This window comes from Onychomys torridus, chromosome 11 (genome assembly GCF_903995425.1).
Source record: "Onychomys torridus chromosome 11, mOncTor1.1, whole genome shotgun sequence".
NCBI classification, from domain to species: Eukaryota; Metazoa; Chordata; class Mammalia; order Rodentia; family Cricetidae; genus Onychomys; species Onychomys torridus.
In genome coordinates this window covers 57158840-57172401 of record NC_050453.1, presented here as the reverse complement: position 1 = coordinate 57172401, position 13562 = coordinate 57158840, and the positions used below count along the sequence as shown (strand labels likewise).

The window sequence follows — 13562 nt, the reverse complement described above, 5'->3', positions numbered from 1 at the left end:
AAGCCTATAAATGCTTACATTTGTGATTTTTTCCCATTTTTAAATATTATTTTTGTGTGTGCACAGGTGTATATACATGGAAGCCAAAAAAGGGTGTCAACTGTCCATCTCTATCACCCTCCACCTTTGAGGCAGGGTCTGTCTCTCAATTGTTTTGGCTAGGCTAGCAGCCAGCCAGCCCCATCAATCATCCGTCTCTGCCCACTAAGTGATAGAGTCACAGGCCTGCAGAGGACTATGCCTGGCCTTTAACATGGCTGCTGGGATCCAAACTCTGGTTCTCATGCTTGAACAAAGCACTTAAATATGCATGTGTGTTGAGTTATTTTCTTCATCCCCTTACATATTATCTTTATATGGTGCTGGGAATCAAACCCAGGCAAAGTCTTTCATGTACCAATCTTATCATTGAGCTACAGCCCCACCCCCTATAGGAAAATATACAAATCCCAATTTTTGTCTTATAAAAATAGTCAAGGATCCATTTTCCATCTCTTATAGCTAATGTCTAAAACAAGAACATTTTAGTTAAAGAAAAAATACTTTAAAATAGTTGGAATTTACATAATTGTTTCTTCCAGACATTAGAAGGCTCCAAATATTCCAAAATAGTTTGTCAAAATCTTCCTTCACTTAGAAACAAATTTTACAAGAACAAGATGGCTTTTAAACTCTAGGTATAGAAGCCATAAAAAATTCAAACATTTTTCCTTCTATTTTACACAAACAGTGCACTTCAAACTTGAAATGATCTTACATATACAAAGACTTACCATCTGTATGGGTTTCTTGTGGAGATCTCGTTCAGTTACCAATTTTTCCTGGTCAGTGACATAAAGGCCTTTCTGTGCTAATGCCTGGATGACAGCATCATGGCCCAGGAGGGGCTTCGCTGCGTCGCTCTTGAGGATGAGACTCCCAGCACGACAGTACAGCTCGGCTGACAGAAGCAGATTAACAACAGGTGGTTTGATGTGCTCCTGGTCATACTGATCTGTGTAAAATGGTTCTTGAAGTTCCTCTGGCACATTTTCTATAAAGATTAAGGGGGAAAATATTTTTATAAGACTTCTATTAAAAATGCATATCATTTAATAATTACCATTCACATCACAGAACTTGAGATTATTTCTAAAAATATTAATACCCTTAACTGGCAAGATGATTTTCTTTTTGGGGGGGGGGGGGGCGAGATGGGGAGGAACCTGGGCATAAAAGGAAAGATACGAATTCCCTTTATAGAAGACATGGTTCTGAGATACACACCAGAAGCAAACAAGGAGACAAGGTGACTGATAAAGGCATGCCCACATGCATGGTTCCTAACCCTGTCAGTGACTAGCTACACATGCAGTCAATCAGGAAATGCACCCACTGTTGAAGACTTCTGTCTGTGCCACCTAAGAGGAGAAATCTTATGCCCAAAGTTTTACAGCTACCAAGTGGGAGAATTGAGACTGCCTAACTTTTGGTCCCTCTTCCTTAAGCTCCCTGTTCCTGCTGCCATGCCTGCCACTGGATGCCATGCCTCCTTGCCATGACCAATTCTTACCCATCTGGAAACATAATCCAAAATAAATTCTTCTTCTGCTTCTGATCATGGTTTATCACTGCAACAGAAAAGTAACTAATACAGAAAGGGTGCTAGTATTATAGAAAACTGAAAAGCAGAGGCTGCACTAATTCTGGAAGAAAGAGGGTAAGCTCAGTTTTAGACATACTGAGTTTGAAACAATAGTAAAAATGTCCAAACAGAAATACCCAGTGAGCAACAGGAAATATAGGACTCAGAAAGAGGTCAGAGCAAGTCTATAAATTTGGGATTTTGAAGACATCTAAAAATATCATCCATGTTTAATAATTGAAAACACTTTCCTTCCTTCCTAGCTGCCTAAGCTACCCAAAGGTGAGCCAAATTTAAATTTAACACAAGGCTTGGCATTAACTTCAGACTTCAGTGCTGGCACTATATTTTAGTGTCATAGTACCTAACCAGAAGCTAGTAACAGAAAACGCACTAAAGAAAAATTATACTAAGATAATTATTATAAAATGTCTAAGGAGATTTTATGAAAATAATTATTAGCTGGGCAGTGGTATCACATGCCTTTAATCCCAGCACTTGGAGGCAGAGGCAGGCACATCTAAGTTCGAGGCCAGTCTGGACTACATAGAGTGAGTTCCAGGACAGCCAGGGCTACACAGAGAAACCCTGTCTCTAAAGACCAAAAAAAAAAAAAAGGAAAGATAATTAATATGAAATGTCTCAGCGGATATTTCATTTCCCACAATAGCAGTAAAAATGATGAATATAGGTAATCTTGACATCTAAACACTAGCAGTGCAAAAAAAAAAAAAAAAGTGAGTACTCATTACTAGGATTTTAAATCTGTCTACCTTCCTGTCTTAGTTAGGGTGCTATTGCTGTGATAGAACACCATGACCAAAAGCATTTTGGGGAAGAAAAGGTTTATTTCAGTCGATAGTTCCACATCATAGGCTATCATGGCCCATCACCGAGGGGGTCAGGGCAGGAACCTAGATGCCACAACCATAGAGGAGTGTTGCTTACTACCCTGTTCTTCATGGCTGGCTTGTATTAGTGTGCATTCTTTAAAAAAAAAAAAAAAATTATTTATTATGTATACAGTATTCTGCCTGCACATATGCCTGCAGGCTAGAAGAGGGCACTGGATCCCATTATAGATGGTTGTGAGCCACCATGTGGGTGCTGGGAATTGAACTCAGGACCTCTGGAAGAGCAGCCAGTGCTCTTAACCTCTGAGTCATCTCTCCAGCTTGCATTATTATTTTTTTCCAGGCTGGCCTCAAACTCATGATCCTCTTGCCTCCACTTCCTACAGCAAATCCTACCAGTGTGCACCACCACAACCAGCTCCAGCTTGCATTCTTATAGCATCTAGGACACCATAGTGAGCTGGGCCTTCCTACACCAATTACAAATTGAGAAAATGCATCACAGACTTGCCCACAGGCCAGTCTGGCGGGGGCATCTTCTCAATTGAGGTTCCTGCTTCCCAAATTACTCTAGCTTGGTCAAGTTGACATAAAACAAGCCAGCACACATACAAATACATCCACACAACATCTACTTAAACGTTTCACATCCCTTTATACAAATTCACACAGCTTTACAGTACTTGGTGAAAAAGATAAGTAAGGCAATACACAGACAAGTAAGAGAAGTAAATACTTAGAACATTGTCAGTCAGGCATTGCTCTAAACATGAATCCTAACCACCTTTTTACATGTGTTTGATATAAAAAAACTTATCAACAGTTATCTTGCCCCAAGACACACAGCTATAAATACAGAACTCTAGCTCTAAGCAGGTAATACAGTAAGCACAGCTTTGATATTCCAGGACCACAAGGGTGGAAGATGCAAGGCCGAGGGCTATTTTCATTTTATTAAAGCATACCATAAACCTTAGGTGACAGGTCTACTTTGAAAACAACCCTGGTACAAGGAGAAGAGAAAGCATTTAGGCAGGCAGGTGTGATGGTGCACACCTTTGAACCCAGCACTTGGAGGCAGAGGCAGGGGCATATCTGAGTTCAAGGCCAGCCTGGCCTAACAAATCGAGTTCCAGGACAGCCAGGACAATGACGGACTACACAGAGAAACCCTGTCTACAAACAAAAGATTACTTCAAATATGCTTTAAAAATATTTTTTGCCAGGCAGTGGTGGCTTATTGTTGTTTCTGTTATTTTTGGGGGCCCGCCACCCAGCTCCCAAATGAATCAGGAGGCTTATTATCAATTGTGAATGTCCAGCCTTAGCTTGGTTTAGTTTCTAGCCAGCTTTTTACTTTAAATTATCCCGACTACCTTTTGCATCTGGGCTTTTCCTGTTCTCTTACTTCTGTAAATCTTACACTTACTCCATGGCATGCTGGGCAGCTGGGTATGACTGACCCCTGGAATCCTCCTCCTTCTCTGGCTGCTAGATCTCTTCTCCTCCTCCTCCTCCTCCCAGATTCTCCTATATACACTTCTCTGCCTCCCAGCCCTGCCCATCCTTTCTCCTGCCTCCCCACTGGCCATTCAGCTCTTTATTAGACCATCAGGTGTTTTGGACAGGCACAGTAACAGCTTCACAGAGTTCAACAAACGCAACATAAACAAAAGTAACACCCCTGTAGTAAAATAGTATTCTACTACAGTGGCGCACACCTTTAATCCCAGAACTGGGAAGGCAGAAGCAGGAGGATCTCGGATTTCAAGGCCATCCTGTTCTACAGAGTGAGTTCCAGGACAGCCAGGGGTCCACAAAGAAACCCAGTGTGGAACCCCCCAAAAGTATTTTCCAACCCCTAAGGAACAAGAAAGTTGTCGTGATACCAAGTTGTTTTCATCTTTTTACATCACAGGCTGCCTTCAGCCTTAATCAGAGAAGCTTCTCTCTACAAAGCACAGCAATCAATACAGAGCATGTGGCTGCTCAGGTGGTGATGGTTGAACTGGTTCAGCCCTGAAGTCATTCACACCCTCTAAGGCAGTGGTTCTCAGCCTTCCTAATGCTGAGACGCTTTAATACAGCTCCTCATGTTGTGGTGACCTCAGCCATAAAATCATTTTCACTGCTACTTCATAACTGTCATTTTGCTACTGTTATGAACTATAATGTAAATATCTACTTTCTGATGGTCTCAGGTGACCCTTTTGATCCCCCCAAAGGGGTTGTGACCCACAGGTTGAGAAACATTGCTTAAGGGTTGGGAAACATTACAGAAGAAGGGGTGAGCCGGGTGGTGGTGGCGGTGGGTGGCAGCGGCAGCGGTGGCGACACACACCTTTAATCCCAGCACTCAGGAGGCAAAGGCAAGCGGATCTTTGTGAGTTCGAGACCAGCCTGGTCTAGAGAGTGAGATCCAGGAAAGGCGCCAAAGCTACACAGAGAAACCCTGTCTTGAAAAAAAAAACAAAAACAAAAACAAAAAAGCCAGGGGTTGGGGATTTAGCTCAGTGGTAGAGCGCTTGCCTAGCATGTGCAGGCCCTGGGTTCCATCCTCAGCTCTGGCAAAAAAAAAAAAAAAAGCGGGGATGGGAGGGTGTAAAGGTAAGAGCTGGTGTGAAAGCTATCTTCTGGCACAGCACAGCCAATATAATCATGTCCTCACAGCAGCTGAAACTGCCTGCAATGAGCCTGTTATCAATACATCATGTATCTCATGGCCCTCCCTGCTAGACTCTTGGCTACTCATAGATTCTAGGAGAAGAGCAGATGTTGTCTCGTCGTGTATACCACTGAGTTAGCCCACCAGGTGCCAAACATTAGCTCTAAACCCCTGGCCGCACAGATGGTCCTGATTAAACTCATCAAGTCACCAAACAAGATGAATGGAAGCAGAAGGGGCTCCGCAGAAGGAGGGGGAGGGAAGAAGGGTCGGGGTTTCAAAGAGCATGGGAGGTGACATATCTGAGTGGACTGTATACTTGTAGAAACTGTCAGGAGCAGATCTAACAGGGGTTATCTTAAAAGAGAAAGAAAAACTCCACACTGAGCGAGCACCTTGCAGCCATTCTTCTGTCCCAGTGTCCTAAGCGCTGGGATGACAAGTGTGAGCCACCACACCCAACACAAGTACCTGAAACAAATCCTCAAGGACATTCTTAAGACAGACTTTCAAAGAGATTATAATGCTTTATAGATTATTTTTCAAAGTTATTCAGAACTGTATGCTTTTTTAAAAAATGAGCTTAAATAGCATATTAGAAAAAAAACAACAGACAAAAACAAGTAAAATGTTTCATTCTTTTCTCAACTCCAGAAGCAAAAGCAAAACCTTCCTAATTACAGAATGGCTGAGTGAAATGCCGCTGTGAGATTGCAAAGGATTTGAGACAAGTTTTTCTTGTGTGCCAGGTCTTTAATAGGACCTGTCTCAATCGTGTTATTATCAGCCTGACTAGATTTCTGTTTGGAAATCACAAGCACTGGAAATGCTGGAGGTCCACATAGAAGCAGTAGCAACAGCAGGGCTCAGGTCAAAGTCTAGAAGTGGGTTAGCTGCCAGTTTCATCCACATACCTGCAAGTGGAACAGATTTCTTAAAACAATAATGGGCAGCGGGTAGGAAGGGAATTCCTTGTTTTTCAAATCTTAAAAGAAAGTTTTTTGAAATAATTACTAACTTTGAATATACAAATTTTAAAAACCTCCAACTAAAGGTAAGGCAAACTCTGAGCTCTCAATTAACTGAAAAACATAAAAAGCAATCAGTAACAGGAAAAGAAACTCATAGTACCAATAATCTAAGAAAGCTACAATTAAAGATGGTTTTGTCTATCAGAATGTTAAGGGGGCTGGAAAATGCTTCAGTGAGTAAATGGCTGGCTGCCACTCCTGACAGCCTGAGTCTGAACTGTAACTCCAGTACGTCTAAGGCAGGTCAGTTCACAAGCCAGCTAGCCGAGTAAAGCAGAAACAGCGCGTTCTGCATCAACAAGGGGGATGTTAAGAACCGACTCCCAAAAGCTGGCGTTTCAGCGATTTTAATTACCCCCTAACTTCACATCTTTCTTTTTGCCCTCCCTAACTCGGTCTCTGCCCTGTGTCCCTGGTGCATAGAACTATGACACCAAGCAGGCTCTTGACGAGTAACTAAAATAAAGCACAGCCCCTAAACACAGATGGTATCAATGGAAAGACCCTGCTTTTCTGAGCTTCGCTCCCAACGTGCTGAGTGCTGTGCAGGTGCTGAATGGCATTCTCAAGCTGAAGTTCCCACTTCCGTCCTTCCATGACCCCAGACCAGTTCTTTTAGGTTCCAGATCATTATGGAAGCGCCCACCTACTTAATTCCCTTGAATGCCACAAAGAAACCTATACGCACAGAAGGAGTTAGGTTTCTCAGTGACCAAGGGATTACTATATAATGAAGACTAGAAGGAACTTTGGTGTTGTGTGAAATGGTAAATGTCAGTATACAGTGTATTTAAAACATATTATACACAGAGAAAAATAAAAAATACATGTAGCTTTATGTTCTGTGTGCTAGCTATCTGCTAAATTAACATTCCACAAGCAATAAATCTAGAGGTTAACCTGTACCTTAGTTTCTAGCATTCTTCCCATCAAAACCTGGTACAGATGAAATACAGGATAGCACAGAACATCTCTGTTCCCACACACATGTGCATACATATGTGTGCCTGTGAATGCCAGAGAGGAAGGAAATGCTGTACGAAGCCATCCGACTATGTCAAGGGGACGTAGGATGTAGATGGAAGGGAATCCTCCTGGCCAAACCTGGGCAATTTGATTATACCAATGCATAACAATAAAGGATTGTAATTCATTAAATAAAAGAGGAACTAATGATTCTGTCCCAATAAGTAAATACATAAGAAAGAAAAACTCTTCCTTAAAGTAGAGTACCAACTAATAAATGAGGAGAAATGATAGCAATAATCAAGTTATAACAGATTCAGGCAAAATCACTACTGGATGCTAAAATAATAGGTAGATACAAGTTTACAGAATCAAATCCCCATAAATTATTAACTAAAAAATGGGGCTGGAGAAATATGACTGTGGTTAAAAGAATGTGCTGTTGCTGGGCGGTGGTGGTGCATGCCTTTAGTCCCAGCACTCAGGAGGTAGAGCCAGGAGGATCTCTGTGAGTTCAAGGCCAGCCTGGTCTACAGAGTGAGATCCAGGACAAGCACCAAAACTACACAGAGAAACCCTGTGTCAAAAAAAAAAAAAAAGTGCTGTTTCTGCAGAAGACCTCAGTTGAATTCCCAGCACTCACACAGTGGCTCACAACCTTCTGTAATTCCACGTCCTGGAGACCCAATACACTCTTCTGACCTCTTCTGGTACCAGGCACACACGTGGTGTACAGACATACATGCAGGCAAAACATTCATGCATATAAAATACAAATAAATCTTTTTTTTTAATGTAAAGAACTCATTTCATAGTGGAGTAAACTTTGGCAGATGATCACAGTAAATATCTCTGAGAGTAAAACAAACACCAAGTGTCATGTGATCTGATTCAGAGATTAAGTATCTTTTGGGGTAGTTTTGCCAGATTTGTATTAACTTCAATCACTACGATATTAGACAAATCCAAGTTCAGAGACATTCCGTAAATAACTGACCCATTTTTCTTCTAAGATAAAAGTGCATTTTATTAAAAAAAAAAATTAACATTGAAGGTTGGCACACTGGGGCTAACAGGAAAGAAGAGTTACCACTTCTCTCCCCAACCCCAGCCCTTCGTGGTATCACAGTCCGAGAGGATGTCCAGTCACCCGACCTTAGGAGGAACATAATGGGTAAGGACACTTCTTCCATTTGAACATCTTTGGGGCTATTTGGCTTGTCTTTAGGTGCTGGCACACCTTTGCCAAGGGCTCTGTGGAATGCAGAGATGGTACTGTGCAAAGATGCAACAGGTATGGTACATCTGCTGGCAGAAAAACAGGTGGTGGCTCTGGTGGTGGTGGTGGTCTTAAGAGAAGAAAGCGGGTGAGAAAGGTCAAAGATGGACTAGAGAAAGCAGACATGACCAGGGATTGGGGACGTGCTCTCTAGTCCCCAAGTTTCTATCCACTGAACTGAGGAAAGAGCTCTGTGTCCTGCTTCTCCAGTGTAGGCACTCCTATTCTGGGGCAGAGCCAGAACCCATGCCAGGACCTCATCACCATTCTAGTCACTCAGACCCAAGGTGGAGGGAGACATCTGCGAAGGAAGGCCCAGCATTCTGGAGCACTGAAGAGGACTCCATGGAAGGAGGTGAGCCAGGCAGCTCCCGGAGGAAACCGGCTGCTTTTACCAGGCATGAGGGTGAAGGGAGTTTGACAAGGGCTGACACAGAGGCCAAGGGAAAGCTGGATGCGCAGCTCAGCCTGAAGCTCACTGGTGGGCTTTCAAAACGCTGCTGTCATGACAGGCTGCAAACTATTAAAGATTCAAAGTGAATTTAAACACACTACATACGATGCATGATCCTGGATTTGATTTTGCAATGAGAAATAAAATAGAAATAATTAGCACTGAAATAAAATTGAACATGGGCTGTGGATTAGAAAATATATCACAGTTAATTTTCTGATTTTTTATGGAGATTATCTAAGAGAATTAACTTACATTTAAAGAAATACAGTGAACTATCTGGAGTATAGGGGGGTACAATGTCCCCAGTGCATAGTCAAATAAAAAAAAAAATCACATATTTGTACTTATCTATATAAGTACACACACACATATATAATGTATATATGTATTTGCGTAGAAGGCAGGCAAGGGAGAATAGCATGATAAACTGGATGGTATGTTAAGTTGATAAATCTAGGTAAAGGGAAAAGTCTAAGACCTCAAAATGCTGACTACCAATATTTCCTGCCAAATCTGAACATCTTCCAGAGTTCCATACACCAATGAACTACAATGGTCATCTAGTTGTACAAGACAGAAACCAAGGAGTCATCATTACCACTATTGCCCTCTCTTAGCCCTCAAAAATATTCAGAAGCCAGTCCAAATCTTTCCCTTACCATGTCAACTTATGTCTCTTTGGTCCATGTAATCAGCACTTTTCATCTCAATTACTCTATTTATTGCTAATTTTATCTCCCCAGATTCGTTTTTGTTCTCACTCCAAAGCATACCCTACTTGGGGCTGAGACAATAGCTCAGTGGGTAGAATGTTTGCTGTGCAAGCAAAAGAACCTGAGTTCATATCCCCAGCACCTAGGTAAAAAGGCAGGTGCAACAGCACATACCTATAACCCCAGTGCTGGGAGGAAGGAGACAGGATCATCTTGGGGGTTTTGATGCCAAGCAAGCATCGTCAACTCAGTGAGCTCCAGGTTCTGAGAGAGCCTGTCTTTTAAAAAAAAGGTAAAGAGCAATAGAGGAAGACACTTAATGCTGACCTCTGTGAAAGAACCTGTGCATCTGCATGCACAAGTACACACACATACATACACACATATTTTTAATTAATTAAAATCAAATTTAAAATTAAGACATTCTCTCTAGTCAAGCTCTGCTTATTTTGCATAAGCAAATTCAATCATGGCACAGAGCCCATCCATCCCAAGGGTTTTCAATTATTTCTCCTTCTCTGAGGACTAAAATCCTTCCTCTGGCCTGTAAGAAAAAAGTGACCCTGTCTCTGCCAGCCACACTCGGCTTCTAGAAACCAAATTCCAATTGACTATGATAAGAACTACAAGCCTTTGCACATTCTGGTCACCCGTATTGCCATGTTCTTTCTTCCTAGTCTTTACACCCTTTAGTTTCCCAGGGGCCAGTCATTCACAGCTCGGTCCAATTTCCCTTTAACAAAAGGAAAGAATGTACCATTTATTCTGCTGTCCCTATATCTCAATGTGCCTTTACTTTTAAGACTATTCAATTCTATTATAAAAGATGAGTGAGTTTGTAGTTTTTAAAGATAACTGTGTTGAGATATTTAAAGTAAGGAAAAGTTTAGCAAGCAGAGACTTAATAGAATATATTAAAGTGTTAGTAGTATATGTATAACAAACAGGGAATGGAAAAAATAAAGATATCCTAATATTCATGAAGCACTTAGATACTAAATATTCATGCTATAAATATATACACATATACGGTACTAAATATTTATGATACAGTAAATACAGAGACAAAGGGTCTATAAAAATTAATATTCATGAGTCCTTAATCCAGCCACCCAACAATGATCCCTATTTTGGCCTATGTTTGCTACCCAAGGAACACAAAGTCCATGACTATTCATCACGCTTCCTGGTAAGCGTCAACTGTGGCAGGCATGCTCATTCCTCCAGTGTCTCTGACAGACAGTATGTGTCAGTGGCTGTGTTTCCTAAGGGGCTCCTTGTTGGGATTTCAACCCTTGTCCTGATGATCATACCAAGAGCAGGAAAAACTAAAGTGGCAGGAAGGATGGACATAAAAATATGTTCTACCGCAGAATTTGAAATATGGCTCTTCCTGCTTCCCCCTTATCCTAATTATATTAACTTACCTTTTTCCTCTTGCTTCTCCATAGATTGATTTAAAAGGGTGAGCATTTCAAGTTATTTTGTCTACTTTCTGGTCCAAGACCTCTGGGGTAGGCTGCCTGGGATGTGCTTAGAGGCTATTAATGTATCAGGGTCATTTCCCACAAAGCACTCAGGGCAACCAAACGATACAGAGAACTTTCTTTCTCTTTTCCAAAACAGGGTTTCTCTGTGTAGCTTTGGCTGTCCTGGAACTCAATCTGTAGACCAGGCTGGCCTAGAATTCTCAGAGATCCACCTGCCTCTGCCTTCCAAATACCCGGCAGCAAGAAGTTTCTTTTTAAAGGGGCATTCCAATGAGCAAAAGATGACATCGTGATGGAACCATAGCCAGATATGAAGTGCCACCTGGTTAAAACAAAACCCACATATACAACATACATTTTTATTTGAATGTAATCTATTCTCTATATCAAATTATCAACTTAGAAATACAGGAGAAAAAAGAAACTTGTTAAACAATCCTGGAGCTATAAAGAATAAAAAATTTCATTAAGCTAAGTGTATTGGCACATTCCTACAAAACTACCTGGGAGATAGAGGCAAGAGGATCAGGAGCTAAAGGTCATCTTTGGCTACAAATGTGCAAGGCCAGAGTGGGCTACATAAGACTCTGTCTCAAAACAACAAACCCAAGATTTCTTTTTATCAGCATGTAATGTGTTAAACACTATTACGACATTTTTGAACGAAGCGTATCTCTGTGATGCCTTACCCTCATTTCCCCCACCCCATCTCCCCTCTTCCACACTGGAGACTTCCCACACCACTCTCTTCATCTGCCACGTCCCATGGGACCTTTGGCCTACCCTCTCTCTTTCCTCACCAACTATGGCCCTCCTCTTGGACTCCTTTCCAGGTTTTTAGACTTCTCCCGCACTTTACCACTATTTTTATTTATATATATATATATATATATATATATATATATATATATGTATGTATGTATAAATAAGTAAACATGTATACTTATAGGCAGGATCTGGACATTCAGGAGAACATGAGATTTTGTTTTTCTGTGTCTAGGTGACCAAACTTAATATCATACTTTCCAGATTCATCCATTTTTTCTTTACCAATTTCATGATCCGTTTTCTTTACAGTTCAATGACATCCCATTGTGTCTACGCACTACATTTTCAATATTCGCCCATCTGTTGATGAACACTTAGAGTGGTTCTGCCTCCCTGCTATCACAAATAAAATGATAAACATGGATGTGTGAGTGCCTCTGAGGAGGATAGAGTCCTTTGGGTTTGTTTCCAGGAGTGGTACAGCTGAAACCCAAAAGCTGTTTTGAACAGTCTGCTTTCTCCCACAAGCAAGTCTCAAGAAAGACAAAATGAGACAGAGGGAGTCCACCTATTTGAAAAACAAAGGCAGAAAACTTAGAACGAATGGCCCTTTTGCATATCCTGACAGGGACAAGTAGACCACTAGAAAAAGAAAAGGAATGTATGAAACAATCAGAAATGCTGATCCTTATGCCTTGGGGTGGGACTTGCGGTGATGACAGTGACATGGGTAGATTTTAATTTGCCTTTGGACAGACAGAGCAGTTTCAGATTTGCCTGAAATAATTGGTGGGAATGGAAGTATTCACAGATGGATCAAGACTGGTCCCAAGTTCACAACCGTGGCGGTAATGAGGCCACAAAACTTTCCTGTTACTATACATGGATGAGAGGTATCATCAAAAGGTTTTGTTTAAGAAAAAGAAAACAGCAAGAAAAGACTGCAGAACTTACATGTACTAATCAGGAAAGGGCTCTGAACTGTGTTTCTGGCTGATTCCTGGACCTCCTACTGCTATTTTGTACCAGGACAACTAGAGAAGGAAGCCCACCCGTAAGGAAGGGCACAGCTAAAGGGGTCACGGGGAAAAAGAGCACCCAGAAACTCAGATCGAAATCCATCCTCCTTTAGGACTCTCGGAGTTTTACAAACCAATAAATCCTCTTTATTGTTAGTCAACTTGAGTTGGGTTTCCCATTAATTACAAATGAAACTCTCTCCTATCCATGTCCAACCTCGTCACACTTGTCTACATTTACCACCTTTCACATCCAAGTGGACCCCCATCATAACTTTTAGTCCTTCTCGAATCCATTTCCTATGCTAGTTCCAGATTTCGTTTTTCTTCATGGTAATATGTATGTAACATAAAGTATACCCTTCAGCCTTTTTTTTTTTTTTTTTTTTTTAAACCTTTCAGCCTTTTTAAAGTGTACTCCATGAGAGCTTCTGAAAAAGATTTCTGAGGATGCCACCTTGCCCAGAATATAAACTGAGCAGGTCAGGGTCCTAGGCAGGAAGGAAAAATTTCACTATGTTTTAGCTGGATGGTCAAAGATAATTTAATTAGCCCCTCTCTGCCTGTTTCTTCATTTATTTAAAAAGGAAAACTACATTTCCTAACTTCTTGCTTTTAACCTGGACATCGTTTCCATTATGATACACAAATACACTTCTAATCTGGCACTGTGTTACGAGTTTCCAGCAAGGATAG

The 13562-nt window shown here is 41.3% G+C and overlaps 1 protein-coding gene across 4 annotated transcripts in view; it reads right to left on the bottom strand.

Annotated features, from left to right (window-relative positions):
- Camsap2 (calmodulin regulated spectrin associated protein family member 2) overlaps window positions 1–13562 on the bottom strand; it is an 88197-nt gene that overhangs the window by 68233 nt on the left and 6402 nt on the right. For all 4 annotated transcript variants that reach the window (XM_036202965.1, XM_036202966.1, XM_036202967.1 and 1 more), the window contains exon 2: window positions 774–1033. In XM_036202965.1, the coding sequence (XP_036058858.1) occupies window positions 774–1033 (260 nt within the window). The remainder of the gene's footprint in view (window positions 1–773; window positions 1034–13562) is intronic.